The sequence below is a fragment of the Mobula birostris genome, chromosome 8 (assembly GCF_030028105.1).
Source record: "Mobula birostris isolate sMobBir1 chromosome 8, sMobBir1.hap1, whole genome shotgun sequence".
NCBI lineage: Eukaryota > Metazoa > Chordata > Chondrichthyes > Myliobatiformes > Myliobatidae > Mobula > Mobula birostris.
Window position 1 is genome coordinate 35,655,553 of NC_092377.1, and position 15,868 is coordinate 35,671,420.

Consider the following 15,868-nt stretch of genomic DNA (forward strand, 5'->3'; position numbering starts at 1 on the left):
TTAGCTGTTAACTCTAACTCAATGTAGAATGCATCTCAAATTATGTATATATGTTCTGGGGCCTCCTCTGTGGTGGTTGTAGGAGTTAACTTTGGAACTTGGAGGAAGGATCTCATTGAGACCTTTAGAAAGTGTAAGGGTCTAGACGGAATAGATGTGTAAAGGACTTGAGAAGTTCCTGGTTGGACACAACATCAAAGATTATGGGGAGAAGGCCGGGGAGTGGGGCCGAGGAGGGAAAAAAAAGATCAGCCATGATTAAATAGCGGAGCAGACTCATCAGGCCAAATGCCCTAATTCTACTCCTATGTCTTATGATCTTATATCAACAAAGCTCATTTCAGCTGGTTTAGTTGGAGCAGTCAAACGTTGCAGCAAACAGTATGCCCTTAAATCCAACGCACTCCGCAAAATTGGAACTTACTTCTCATCGGCCTTCCTGTTTGCTTTAAAATACTACTCAATCCACTAAATATACAATATCCAGTTATCAGTTGTGTAATCCAATGCATCGATCTTTCAGATGTAGCCAGCCACTTTTGTTCTTTTTTTTAATGATTATTATCATCCAGTACTCACTGTTTATGAACCCATGAATTCTCCCGTTTTCTGGCTTTTATTTTTAAAACTTGACAGTCTCTGTCTGTTCCCAAAGGAGCACATGCTGTGTTGTTTTATCGCTTGACCATTTCTCTGCATTTTTTTAAAAACTCGAACGTCTTGCAGCATTTCAACAGGTAGGTAGTCGTCTCGGGTTCATTTTTAAAATATCTTGTTGCCACTGTTATGATTTGTAACTCCAAAACAGAAAAACTAATTCAAAGCAAATACAGAGCTGGGAAATACACCTTTATTTTGTTTTCACTTTAATCAAGGTGTGCACCTTGATGATATGATATTGTGATGTAGCATCACCATGACGTAAGCCATTCACATACTTTGGATGTATAACCATAATGAATTTAGTTAAACAAAGAATACTAAACCAAACAATGTATTTACAATATTACTCAAATATTTGTGGTAGAAAAGAACTTTACAGGAAGGATGTGGAGGCCTTGGGGAGGGTAGAGAAGTGGTTTTTTAGGATACTGCCTGGATTAGAGGCCATGAACTATAAGGAGAGGTTCAACAAACATTCACAAAATGCTGGAGGAACTCAGCAAGCCAGGCAGCATCTGTGGAAAAGAGTACATTTGACATCTTGGCCCGAAACATTGACTGTACTCTTTTCCATGGATGCTGCCTGGCCTGCTGAGTTCCTCCACAATTTTGTGTGTGTTGCTTGGATTTCCAGCATCTGCAGATTTTCTCATTTGTGGTTGGACAGACATTGGTTGTTTTTGTTGGACCACTGGAGGCTTCTATTTCTGATGGAAGATTATAAAATTTTGAGAGGTATCGATAGAGTGGGCAATCAAAAACTATATTGCCAGGGTAGAAATGGTGTATACTAGACATGCATTTAAGATGAATAGGAAAGAAAGTTTTTTTTTAAAGAATGGTAGGTGCCTGGAATATCTTCCAGAGTTGTGGTGGAAGTGGATACAATGGTGGTGTTTAAGATGCTGTTGAATGGGCACATGAATGTGCAGAGAATAGAGGGTTATGGATCATATACAGGAAGAAGAGATTTGGTCAAATTTGACACAGACATTGTGGGCTGAAGGACCCATTCATGTGCTGTACTGTTCTATGATGGGACGTTGTAGAAGTTTGATTGGTAATAGGGCTAAAATTAATATCAAGAAATATTTTAAATAAACAAGTGGGTAGAGTCCAGAATGCACTGACTGATTCAACTAGAACACTTAAAACAGAATTGGTTAATTATCCAAAAGGGAAAAATTGACAGATTTTTGTGAAGATGATAGGAAAGTGGGGTGAGCTGGTCTTGCAGGGAGCTGGTAAAGACGTGTTGAGCAGAATAGTCTAACTGCTTTGACCATTTGTAATTTGAAAAATTTTACTGTAAAATTTCAACTTTTGGAAGAGCACAGGTCCCATAAAAGGAAGTATTAACAATAAATAATTGTTGTACAAGATTGTGTCTTGGACCTTGTCACTTTAAAGGAAACTGCTGGGGAGGGAGGGAGGTGGGGGAGGTAGGGGACATCTATGGAAAAGTGCTCCAAACCAAAGTACCATGCACATCCTGTGCAGACAATTAGTCTGTTTGTTTACAGCTCTATTTTTAAAAGGAGGTTATTATTCATAAACAAATGCAAGTTTCAATGCTACCTTGAAGTCACATTTATTTCTTCCAGCAGACTACTGATAATTGTCTGCTCAATTAAACACTACCTCATTTACTTCATACAAAGGGATATTAAATTGTTTAAAGTTACCTTAAAATATTTTATAAAGGAAAGCATACATCAAAGTATTTGTAGAGCTCGAAGTGCTAAAACTGAAATAATTTTGGAAGTGTTCCAGTGCAAATATGAAACGTTGAATATAAAATACAAACTCTTTAAGTTTTCAGTGCATTCAAGGGATTGTTAATTCAATAAATAATGTCTGACAAATACAGTTTTGAAATGAAGTTGGAAGTATTATGCTCTTTGTATTCCCAGCCAGTAGTAATTCCCTAAGGGCTATCAGCTCCAGCCTGGCTTAGCGCAACAAAGTTATTCCAGGATGCACAAGGAAGCAGCCTGTTTGAGGTCTGAAGATATTCACTTTGTAGAGTGGGACTGAGAAGATTCAGCTTGTAGAGTGAGAGAGTTGACATAAACAACTTGTGCATAAAATAGAGGAGTATTGTCCTTTGTAAATTTTATAAGCACTTTAAGTGAAGCAAACATTATTGAAAAGTCAATTGAAACATTTTTTGTCTCTTTTAATGTTAACCTACTTCAGTTGCCACTCAGATTTTAATTTTCTTCTCAGTTCACTGTCAAATTATCCTGAGTTCTCATTCTAGTGACATTGGATTGCTTAGAGGGAGAGAGAGTTTTAAAAATATGAGCGGGGCAGCGGCCCATTTAGTGTGCCATAGCCCCTGAGGAGACATGGGATTCCATAGAGGGGGAAAGAGTTTAAAGGAAATGAGTGGGGGCAATTGGTGCATTTGGGCTACCACAGTTCCTGAGGATACATTGGATTGTACAGGGGAAGAAAGAGTATAAAAGAAGCAAGCAGGGGCAGTCGGCACATTTTCCTCAACAGTTTTCAACGAGAAATTGCAGGGGTTCTAGCAAAGGTATTAAGCACTTGGCAAGTTCCAATAAAAAGAAGTTAGGTTTATACAGGGTGGCTACTGTGTGAATGGACCAATGTTAGACTAGAGCTTGATGGGAAAAAATTGTCAAATGTATTCAGGAAAGTTTCCTTAATCAGTTCCTTTAAGTCTCAACTAGCGAGAGTGTGATACTAGATCTCCTATTAGGGAATGAGACAGGGCAGGTAACAGAAGTTTGTGTAGGGGAGCTCTTTGCATCCAGTAATTATAATGTCATTAGTTTCAAGGTAATTATGGAAAAGAATGAGCCTGGTCCTTGGGTTGAGATTCTAAATTGGAGAAAGGCCAATTTTGATAGTATCAGAAAGGATCTGGCAAGTGTGGATTGGGACAAGTTGTTTTCTGGCAAAGGTGTACTTGGTAAGTGGAAGGTCTTCAAAAGTGAAATTGTGAGAATAACACAGTATGTTCCTCTCAGAATAACAGGTTTAACGAACCTTAGTTTTTGAAAGTTACTGAGGCCCGAGTTAAGAAAAAGAAGGAAGTACATAGCAGGTATAGACAGGTAGGAATGAAGGAGGTATTCAAGGAGGATAAGAAATGAAAGGGAACACTGAGGAAGGAAATCAGGAGGGCTAAAAGAAGGCATGAGGTTGCTCTAGCAGTAAGAGTGAAGGAGAATCCAAACGGCTTCTACAGATATATATAGTAGAAGGTTAGCAAGGAATAAAATTGGTCCTCTAGAAGTTCAGAGTGGTATGCTATGTATGGAGCCAAAAGAAATGGGGGAGATCTTAAATGGATTTTTAACCTCTGAATTTACTCAGGAGATGGACACAGAGTCTGTGGAAGTGAGGCAAAGCAGCAGTGAGGTCATGGAGCTTATACAGATTACAGGGGAGGAGGCATTTGCTGTCTTGAAGCAAATTAGGGTGGATAAATCCCCAGGGCCTGACAAGGTGTTTCCTAGGACCCTATGGGAGGTTAGTGCAGAAATTGCAGGGACCCTAGCAAATATATTTAAAACATCCTTATCCACGGGTGTGGTGCCGGAGGATTGGAGGATAGCTAATGTTGTTCCATTGTTTAAGAAAGGCTCTGAGAATAAGCCAGGAAATTATAGGTCAGTGAGCCTGACATCAGCTGTAGGAAAATCAATAGAAAATATTCTAAGGTATACAAGTATTTGGACAGACAAGGACTGATTAGGGATAGTCAACATGGCTTTCTGCATGGTAGGTCATGTCCAACCAATCATATATAATTTTTTGACGAAATTGCTGGGAGTGCTGATGAAGGCAAGACAGTGGATGTTCTCTACATGGGCCTTAGCAAGGTTTTTGATAAGGTCTTGCATGGGATATTAGTAAAGAAAGTTCAGTTGCTTGGCATTCAAAATGAGGTAGTAAATTGGGATAGACATTGGCTTTGTGGGAAAATCCAGAGAGTGCTAGTAGATGGTTGACTAGAGAACTGTGACTACTGGTGTGCTGCAGGAATCAGTGCTGGGTCCATTACTTCTGATCATTCACATCAACAATGTGCAACAGCAAATTTCTGGATGACACCAAAATTGGTGGTATGGTGGACAACGAGGAAAACTATCAAAACTTGCAGTGGGATCTGGACCAGCTGGAAAACTAGGCTGAAAAATGGTAGATGGAACTTAATGCAGACAAGTGTGAGGTGTTTCTGTTTGGGAAGACCAGCTAGGGTAGGACTTGCACAGTGCACAGCAGAGTACTGAGGAGTGTGGTGGAACAGAGGGATCTGAGAATACAGACCCAAAATTACTTGAAAGTGGCATCGTAGGTAGATATGGTCGTAAAGAAGGCTTTTGGCACATTGACCTTTATAAATCAATGTATTGAGTTCAAAAGTTGGTATGTCACAGCGAAATTGTATAGGATGCTGCTGAGGCTTAATTTGGAGTATTGTGTGAAGTTCTGGTCACCTACCTACAGGAAAGATGTCAATAAGTTTGTAAGAGTGCAGTGAAAATTTACAAGGATTTTGCTGGGACTTGGGACCTGAGTTACAGGAAAAGTTTGAATAGGTTAGGTCTGTATTCCCTAGAACACAGAAGACTGAGGGGAGATTGGATAAGAGATGCACAAAATTTTGTGTGGTATAAATAGGGTAAATGCAAGCGGGCTTTTTCCACAGGGGCTGGGTGAGATGACAGCTGGAGTTGTGGGTTAAGGGTGAAAGGTGGAATGTTTAAGGGGAACATGAGTGGGAAACTTCTTCACTCAGTGGGTGATAGGAGTGTGGAATGAGCTGCCAGCACAAGTGGTACATGCGAGTTCAATTTCAACATTAAAGAAACATTTATGTAGCCCCCCTGATAAGCCTCAGGCTCGCTCAACTCGCTGTCTAGGGAAAGCAGCCGTCAGTCCCGCTAAACTGGGTAATTAAGTTTGTGTGGATGCTGTGTGATTGTACCCCACCCCGCCAAATAACAGACAATACACCATATACGATTAATTGATTACAATTTATAGATATTACTGGAACTATATAATTATTAGAGGTAAAATATAAAAGGAAAATAAAAGGTGCCAAACTTTTCAAAGTTCAATCTCTTCGTGCACAACTAGTTGGAGCTCTAGTAACGATCCTCTCTCCCCCATTCGATCCCCTCTGACCACGTCGACCCGCCGCCTAGGACCAACCACGGTGGTCGATCAGACGCTCCACACCAGTCTGTCTTCGTCTCCTCTCCTCGCCGAAGATCCTGGACCTCGGACTCTGGCTCGAGTCCGCCCCGTCAGCCTGCTCACAGCATCCCGTCTGCTCTCTCTGTCTCCATCGTGCCTTCTCCCCCAAAACCCGCGCATCACAATAGCTTACAGACACACAAGAAAGAATAACATCTATCCCAATTGGTTCGTTTGTCCTCTTATCAAGAATGTAACCCAAACAAGCTGCTAGCGAGAGAACTTTCTCGGCATTTAACATAACAAAGAAGCCTACGCAGTAACATAAAAGAAGAAACCCCTTACATTTAGATAGGTACATAAATAGGAGAGGTATGGTAGACTATGTTCTGGGTGTAGGTCAATGTGACAAGGCAGATTAATGATTTGGCATGGGTGGAAGGGCATATTTTTGTGCTGTCATGTTCTGTGACTCTAGTCTTCAAAAGTAGAACACTACATTAGTCGCAATTAAAAATAATTCATATTTTAAAACATAATGCTAAATTTTTGGTGTTTTTATGCAAAGGAAGAATAAAGAAATCAAATTGTCTTTGACTATTATTATTATTATGACTAGATTGGAGAGCATTACCAGGAAGGGTTAAACTAGACCGAAGAACCCTACTGGATACAGTCCAGAGTAAGATTAAGGAATAAACTTCTAATTCTTGAAAATAACTTTAAAATGATAAATATTGTTTTAATTTCTTTCCGAGGTATCAAATCTTATAAATGTGAAAAATGTTGACTTCCAGGAGTTGCTCACTAGTAAGTTTTAAAACTAGATCTTCATGGATTTGAATAGAATATCTTTTTGTAAGCCAAACTGCTGTTATTGGCATCTTAGCTAGATCTTAAAATCCAACTGTTTAAATATTAAAAAAAACCTTGATTCTTGTCGATCATATGAAGGCCAAATCAAATGAATATCATTGATTGAGTTGCAATTATTTTTTAATCCAAACTATAACTGATTAAGCTTGCAAAGTGTGTTTGCTAAATTTATTCAGTTTGATTTCTTTCCTGAATGGTCTCCCCATCTTGTACCCTTGGAAACTTGAGTGCATTCAAAACCCAGCTGCCTTTATTCAAATTTGGTCACTTACTAAACTTGTGCAGCAGTATATTTCTATACCTCACTTTTGAATTTGGTTCTTGGGCCTAGTTTAACACCTACTGCTAATGCTCCCCAACTCTTTCTGTGATACATTGACAACTACATTGGTGCTGCTTCATGCACCCATGCTGATCTCGTCAATTTCATCAAATCGTTTGCTGATGACACCACTGTCTGGGGCCGAATCAAAGGTAGGGCTGCATCAGCATATAGGAGGAAGATTGAAAATCTGGCTGAGTGGTGCCATAACAACAACCTGTTATTCAATGTCAGCAAAACCAAAAAGCTGATTATTAACCTCAAGAAGAGAAAACCAGAAGTCCATGATCCAGTCCTCATCAGAGGATCAGTGATGGAGGTGGTCTGCAATTTTAAGTTCCTCAGTGTTATCATTTCAGAGGATCTGTCCTGGGCCCAGCACGAAAGTGCATTACAAAGAAAGCACAGCAGTACTTGTACTTCCTTAGCAGTTTGTCAAGATTCGGCATGACACCTAAAACTTTGATATACTTCTATAGACGTGTGGTGGAGAGTACATTGGCACCTGCATCACAGCCTGGTATGGAAACACCAATGCCTTTGAATGGAAAATTTTACAAAAATAGTGGATTTGGCCCAGTCCATCGCAGGTAAAGCACATCTACACTATGTGTTATTGCAGGAAAACAGCATCCATTATCAAGGAGCCCCACCACCCAGGTTATACTCTCCTCTCACTGCTGCCATCAAGAAGAAAGTACAGGAGCCTCAGGACTCACACTACCAGGTTTAAGAATAGTTATTACCCCTCGACTATCAGGCTCTTGAACCAAAGGCAGTAACTTCACTCAACCTCACTTCCCCATCTGTTCCCACAACCTATGGACTCACTTTCAAGGACTCAATCATTTTATGTTCTCCATATTTGTTGCTTATTCATTTATTATAATTATTTCATTCGTTTTGTATTTGCACAGCCTGATGTCTTTGGCACTCTGGTTGAACGCCCAAGTTGGTGCTTTCTTTCATTTGATTCTGTCATAGTTCTTACTCTATGGATTTATTGAAAAGGCCCATGAGAAAACTAATCTCAGGGTTGTATATGGTGACAATAAATTTACTTTGAGCTTTGAACCATGCCTCCAGATTCCACCTGCCCTTAAATTCTCTCTCCTTTCTTGATCTCTCTGCCTCCATCTCTGGAGACAAACTGTCTACCAACATTTTTTATAAGCCTACTGATTCCCATGGCTATCTTGACTATACTTCTTCTTACCCTGTCTCTTGTAAAAGTGTTATTCCCTTTTCTCAGCTCCCTCGTCTCCAAAACGCCTGTTCCCAGAATGGGGCTATCCTTTCCAAGACATCAGAGATGTCCTCCTCCTCCAAAGAATGGTGTTTCCCTTCCTCCACCATTGTTGCTGCCCTTCTGCATCTTCTCCATTTCGTAGACATCTGTGCTCACCCCAAAATGTCAACTGTTTATTCATTTCCATAGATGCTGCCTGACCTGCTGAGTTCCCCCAGCATTATGTGTGCTGACTTGATTAATGCAAGTTATGTTGTTGGTCCAGTACAAATATTTGAAGTATTGGTGCTTAAATTTTCGAGTACTCTGATGGTATTAAAGATGGGAAACTTCATACCTCTCAAATTAAATCTTGACAAATTTGTTCTGGTTTCATCACATGAAATTATATTTATTTCATTGTTAATGTGAGAGAAAGTTTCAAAGATTTCACTTTGCTTGACTAGTTCATTTGATGGTTTTACTTCATTCTGATGTGGTCTATCTTCTGGGGTGAAATCAATTTAATTGAAGGAAGCAGACCTTCTGTGTAACATCTGATTCCATGTGACCATCTTTCTCAAGTAGGGGTGAACAAAAATATCTGCAGCTGTTACCCTATGAGCAAGGCCAACATTGTTGTCTGAAGATAAAATAAATCTAGACAAAGAAGTACTTTAATACTTGAATGACTGATTGAGTTGGGTAACTGCATTAGATAATATTATACAAAATAGTTATGATTTGCTTGTACAAGTCTAGTGTATGTCTATGCCAGTGTATAATACTTACTTGGAAAGGAAAAAAACTATTAGTTTTTACATTAACCCTGGATCCTATGACTGAGAGAGGCTGAAGATCAACCATTTGACACAGACAGGTACTGAAATCAAGTTGGTGATGGGGAAACTGTATTAAGTAACAATTACATTTGTATAAAGAGAGATTTTGTGTCTTTGACTTCAGATGGCTACTGAAGAAAGAAATGTTCTTATTCCCCAAATAAAATTGACAGTAGTTTGAAGGCTGAGGATGAAATGTGAGGTCAATGTTTTTACCATTTCTGTATCAATGTTTGCACCACGAGATCCCCATTTTTGCTTTTGTTTGCAGGAAGACATCTGCTCCATCAATATTTATGTAATTACTGCTATTTTTAATATTCCGGTGCAAAAGTAACATTGGGTGGGGAAGGATACTCTTTTAAAAACAATGCATATTTGTAATTTTTCATTCTTATGATGGTTCTTTCCAACTTTCAAAGGCATTCTTTAAACTGTATTGTGCTGATTCTTTACATCTCACTTTTAGAATTCAAAACAAACACACTCATTCACAATCAAAAGGTCAGAGAGATTTGGACTGCTGAGAAGCAGGATATCTACAGGTTTTTTTTTTGGGAGTTGTCCAGTGACCCAATGATGATCAACAGATTATCTTCTGTCAGTAGCTCTTGGGAGGAATTTAGATTAAACAATGCAATTATTGGGTTAAATTTTATTGATCTTTCAAAAAATTCCTTTCATTGTTTTCATTAGATGTGTTTATTATTTTCACATGTATGGGGGTCGAGTAAAAAACTTGCATACCATCCATAGGGATCAAATCATTACAACAGTACGTTAAAGTAATGCAAAGCAATGACAGAATACAGAATAAAGTGTTACGGTGCAGTGAAGGTGCAAGTTGACAACTAAGTGGAAGGCTGTAATGAGATTGATTGTGATCTCAAGAATTCACCTATTGTACTAGGGGACAGTTTATTTGTGTTAGAACAGTGGGATAGAAATTGTCCTTGTGCTTAGTGGAATGTGCTTTCAGGCTTTTATCTCTTCTGCTGGATAGGAGGGGGAGAAGAAAGAATGTCCAGGGTGGTGGGGACTCTTATTATGTTAGTTAAGGTTGTTATAGACTGGGATGGTAACGGGGACATGCTCACACTACCTATTGAATGTTTCCAATGGCATGCACCTCGAACAGCTTCTGACAACCAAGTCCAGCTCTTGGCCTTCACATGAGGCTTAACCACTAAACCCGGCAGAACCGTTTCTACTGACAGGAGAAGGTGTAAAGGTGGGTTACTGGTGCCTTAAAAACAGTCATTTCAGGCAGATGGGGTGTGTTAGCCATGGTTGGCAGCTCATCTAGGAGAAGGAAAATGCTAATCTCAAAAACCTCCACTGTCTTGCACCTATATCCACCCATAGGGAAGGCTTCGGGAGGGAAAAACCAGAGCCAGAGTCCCTAAGGCAGTCCGTCATTGAGCTTAATGCTGATTGGCCACTCCTATAATGCTGCTAGCACCAAACTGTATCAGTCTCTGTTATTCCTTTGGGTTCATCAGATTTGTGGCGGCGGGAGCTTGCTACATCGGCGACAGCTTGCTCTCCATATCATACTGCCCAGGCTTGCGTATCTAGACAGCTAGGACACAATATCCATGGCCAACTTTTACTGATGGAGTCTTCAGACCAGACTGTTTTACTGAGGCAGTGAGAAAACAGTTAATTGGAAATCTGATTTTATCCCAATGGTTCGAAGATGATATTCTTAGAATATCCAATTTATGGGAACAGTGGAAAAATAAGGCTATCCACAGCAAGCAGTCTAATGCATTCTCTATTCATTTATGAAGGATTTCCTTCATATCAGTATAGCCTATAGAACATTTGGCTCACCTGTCAGGGAAGCTCTACCCAACTTGGTATCGAGCAAAGGAAAAAGTTTCCTATAATTGGCATTCTGTGTAAATATTTTTAAACTATTTTGAATATGATCAATCCATCAATTTACCATGAATGCAGTTTGGTCTTGGTGCCATTTCTCTAATCTTTAGGTACTACAAACTACAAGTTGTGGAAAAATGCTTCTCTTTCCAAAATTGTAAGCATAAGGTGCAGAAAGTACTCTCCTATATGTTATATACTGACTTGTTTCTTGCAGGAACACCAGAAAATGAAACTGAAATTGAAAAGCAAATGGATTCCTTGTACCTTAAAGCCCTGGAAGGATTTATCATGATGGTCACACAGGATGGAGACATAATTTTCCTGTCAGAAAATATAAGCAAGTACATGGGTCTAACACAGGTGATTTCAAACCTATTTAGAATAAAAATGAGAGCTTAAGTTTTGCACAATTGTTGTGAATATTTATGTATTCTTAAAAGGAGTTGGGTTTTTTTCGACTTCTTTTACAATACTCCTGTGCGTGCAATCTATGTGTACACATTAGTTTGCTCTTGCTTTTATAGGTAAGTCATTGATGGCATAACTAGGGGTTCCCAACCTGTGGTTCATGGACACCTTGCTTAATGGTATTGGTCCATGGCATAAAAATGGTTGGTAGCCCTTGAAACAGAAATGGTCAGTAAAAGGCAGATTACCGTTCCATTCACAATGAAATTGCAGGAAAATAAGATGTGTTAAAGCAGTTTATTTTCATGTGGAACTATGGTATTATTGGATCTCCATAACTGTTCTGAAATTACAAAGAGTAACAAGGAATTAATTTTACTGGTCAGCCATTCTCCTCCATCCCACCAGGTTTCATCCAATGACCCTTGGAGACTTCAGTAGGAAATATTTTGGTACCTGTGTTTCCTCAGTCAGGTTGTGGTTCTGTTATTTTGTTACCTTTATGCCAATATCCACAGAATTTCCACAAGAAAACAATAAAACATTCATTTTATCTATCTACCAAATTAGGAGGATCAGAGTCGGCACGTCAAAATATTAGGACATGATGACACACATTGAATAATGACAAGTTGAAAGACTGTTATCATAATTTCACTAGTAGACTATTATTCTGAACTGAACTTGTTAGAGGCAGTGAAGGTGCATTAAAAATCCTTCCAAGTGAAAAAGAAGGCTTTTTTGTTGCAATTATGAATGAGAACTGTATCTCAGATAATTTTGTTTTATGCCCATAGCTCTGTTAGAAGTGCAGTAGAAACCCACTTCCATGCTGATCTAACAGAGTGGACCAGAGGTACACTGTGAAGTTACTCACACTACAGGAATGAGGATAATGTAGAACATGTGCAGTTGGAAGGACACAAGATGTCCCAAGAGAAATACGTACATTTTTTAAAATCCCTGGTCAAAAGCTGGACAGAACATAACTGAGTACTCATGCAGCAATTTCTTTCAGATTAATGGCAGTCATGAACTGGTCAGCGGAAACACTCAGCAAAGTTAATGAATGCAAAAGATCATTCTATATAACACTGTACAGAACAACCTTTTACAGCATAGAAAGTGAGTGAGTGTGTGTGTGAGAGAGAGAGATACTGAGATATTCTTCAGTTTGACCATAATTCATATGAAGTGAAAGATTTGTTTTGCTAGTGTAATTTACTAGTTTACAGGTGTCATTTAATTTAAAGTTTATTCTGCTTAACTTATTTTAATATTTGTTTGCAATAGGTGGAGTTGACAGGACACAGCATTTTTGATTTCACCCATCCTTGTGATCATGAGGAGATAAGAGAAAACCTGGCCGTAAAAAATGGTAAAAACATTGGTTTTGCAACATGCTTATTTCTTCCTTTCAACCGACCACAATTTATATATTTTCCTCAGCCTCTGAAGTATTGAATTGCACAATTGAGTGAACAATTGCATCTTCTGCTACTGATGCTGTTGCGTTGGGCACTTGTGCATCTCAAGAACAAGGCGCCAAGACTAACCCTAGCATTTAGCCTCTCTTTTGGGGAATGCGCCACATTTCATTAAAAGCAAACAGGAATTTATACCAAGTCCAGGTGTCTTCCCACTGTCTACTGTGCTTTCAGTGATTTGATTCTGTGGTTTAGTTCTGTAGTACTTTTTTAAAAAAATGCAATTAAACTTCTAGACACATTTTGAATATCAAAACTGCATACCACAAAGGAAGTGTTTAGTTTTATGATTCTCATTGGAGTCTCTGCCCACTTTATTTTACACTATTATCAGTCCCCTGTACTTCACTAAAGATAGCTAGGTGCCCAGACAACAAAATGTGATGGAGGCGATCACAAAATTTTGTTCTCCTTGAAATAGACCTGGAAAATATTCCTAGTACACGGAGGGAGCTTTAGGGTAGCTAATAGTTGTAATGAATTTCTGTAAATAAGGGTCATTTCAAGCAATCACTGCTCTATTTCCTGAATTTTCAATTCAGATTGGGTTCATTGCATCAGAGCTGACTACCTGTATTCCTTCAGAATGCTAACCAAGAACATGAAAGAGTTCTACAGGATTTTCTAGTTTTCAAATTGGGTTTCCCTTCATGGGCCATTCATTGCCAAAAAGTAAAAAAGGAGAATAGGGTGTTCTTGTGTGAGCACCAGACTACACCATCTGTAATGTTGCTGAATATTATTTTTCTCTCTCTTATATATATATGGTGCCTAAGACAATATTATATTTATCAATATGGAACGGAGAGTGTGTTTGTAAATCTGGTGGGATCAAAGGATGTTGGGAATGGTGAGAGTGGATTTCCACAGGAGGGGTGTGGACAAGTGGCAGAGAAATAGTGCCATGGGTGGGTGTAGAGTGGGTGCAGACACACCCAGCCCTGAGACGCCAGGCAAGGTAATTAGATTCCAAACAATTGGGTTATTGATCACTGTTTTTTTCCATTCCCTCTCCCCTCCTTTCCCCTTTTCCGAACCATGATTCCCCTGTCCTTGCCCCCCTTCCTACTTCCAGTCCACAATAGAGACCCATTTCAGAATGAGGTTTATCATCACTCACAATAATCCTGAAATTAGTTTTTTTTTGTGTGTGGCAGCAGTACAGTGCAATCCATAAAATTACTCCAGTACTGTACAGAAATGTTAGGCATTCTGGCTATGTATGGGACAAAGACTTTTTTTTTACAACACTACAGGTGGAATTAAAGAAAAGCTGCCCAAATACAAAATATGAGGAAAAGAAAGTATACGTGACACAGGGAGAGAAGCACACAGAATAATTCATTTGAGATAACACTAAGAAGAACATGACCAGATTTAGTTTGATGACCTTACAACAAATTCCTGCTTATCTGTTTCTTTGTTCAGTATACAAGTGAGATAGTCTTGACTTTCTGTGCTCTGACACAGGGCTTCACCCAGAAACATGAATCCTTTCACAAGCAAGAGAAAACCTGCAGATTCAGGAAATCCAAGAAATGCATGTAAAATGCAGGAGGAACTCAGCAGGCCAGGCAGCATCTATGGAAAAGAGTACAGTCAACGTTTCGGGCCGAAACCCTTTGGCAGGACTGGAGAGAAAAAAAACTGAGGAGTAGATTTGAAAGGTGGGGGAGGGGAGAGAGAAACACAAAGTGATGGGTGAAACCTGAAGGGGGAGGGATGAAGTAAAGAGCTGGGAAGTTGATTGGTGAAAGAGATACAGGGCTGGAGAAGGGGGAGTCTGATAGAAGAAGACAGAAGGCGGTGGAAGAAAGAAAAAGGGGGAGGAGCACCAGAGGGAGGTGATGGGCTGGCAAGAAGATAAGGTGAAAGAGAAAAAAGGAGATGAAGAATGGTGAAGGAGAGGGTGGGGGGGAGGGCATTACCAGAAGTTCGAGAAGTTAATGTTCAAGCCATCCGATTGGAGGCTGTTCCTCCATCCTGAGTGTGGCCTCATCGTGACAGTAGAGGAGATAATGGATTGACATGTTGGAATGGGAAATGGAATTAAAATGGGTAGCCACTGGGAGATCCCGCTTTTTCTGGCGAAGCATAGGTGCTTGGTGAAATGGTCTCCCAATCTACGTCAGTTCTCACTGATATAGAAGAGGCCGCACTGGGAGCACCGAACACAGTATATGACCCCAACAGACTCACAGGAGAAGTGTCACCTGACCTGGAAGGACTGTTTGGGGCTCTGAACAGTAGAGGGAGGAGGTGTAGCACTTGTTCCGCTGGCAAAGACAAGTGCCAGGTGGGAGGTCAGTCGGAAGGGATGAATGGACAAGGGAGTCGCGTAAGGAACGATCCTTGTGGAAAGCAGAAAGTGAGCGGGGGAAGATGTTCTTGGTGGTGGGATGCAGTTGGAAATGGTGGAAGTTTTGGAGAATTATGTGCTGGATGTGGAAGCTGGTGGGTTAGTAGGTGAGGACAAGAGGAACCCTTTACCTGATAGGGTGACCGGATGATGGGGTGATTTTTTTTTGTCTCTTTACACAGAACTGCCTGACCTGTTGACTATTTTCAGCATTTAAGCTTTTCTTTTCTCAGTGAATTCCATTTCACTTTGCTCTGACAGTACAGCAGCCTTAAAATGTCAGTTCCTTGCTTTGCAGCTCTCAATGGGCCAAGTGGTGATGTTCTGTGTCAGAACAGTCCTTTGATTCTGTGAAATGCTGTTGCTCTGATTCTGTGAGTAGACTGCCAGGTTTTGTTTTGAAAATTCTTGCTTCATCCTCCTCTAATCTTGTCCACTGCTGGTGTCCCTGGATCATAATAAAAAAATATTTAAACTGTTAATCTGATTAATCATTTTCAGTGAGTTCAGAAACATTTACTTTCTCAAGTGCTGAGGGTGGTTTGTATTAGCTGCTTCATTGTTTAAGAATCACAGCTAAACCAGGCTATCTCACAGGAAACTGCTTGATACCTG

The 15,868-nt window shown here is 39.8% G+C and overlaps 1 protein-coding gene and 1 long non-coding RNA gene across 3 annotated transcripts in view; one reads left to right on the plus strand and one right to left on the minus strand.

Annotated features, from left to right (window-relative positions):
- LOC140201231 (endothelial PAS domain-containing protein 1-like) overlaps positions 1-15,868 on the plus strand; it is a 124,326-nt gene that overhangs the window by 76,319 nt on the left and 32,139 nt on the right. For both annotated transcript variants that reach the window (XM_072265002.1, XM_072265000.1), the window contains exons 3-4: positions 11,214-11,359; positions 12,701-12,785. In XM_072265002.1, the coding sequence (XP_072121103.1) occupies positions 11,214-11,359; positions 12,701-12,785 (231 nt within the window). The remainder of the gene's footprint in view (positions 1-11,213; positions 11,360-12,700; positions 12,786-15,868) is intronic.
- The window catches only part of LOC140201232 (uncharacterized), a 140,905-nt gene continuing 130,737 nt past the window's right edge, over positions 5,701-15,868 (minus strand). Inside the window, exon 3 of the long non-coding RNA XR_011886797.1 lies at positions 5,701-15,701. This is a non-coding gene — a long non-coding RNA (uncharacterized lncRNA). The remainder of the gene's footprint in view (positions 15,702-15,868) is intronic.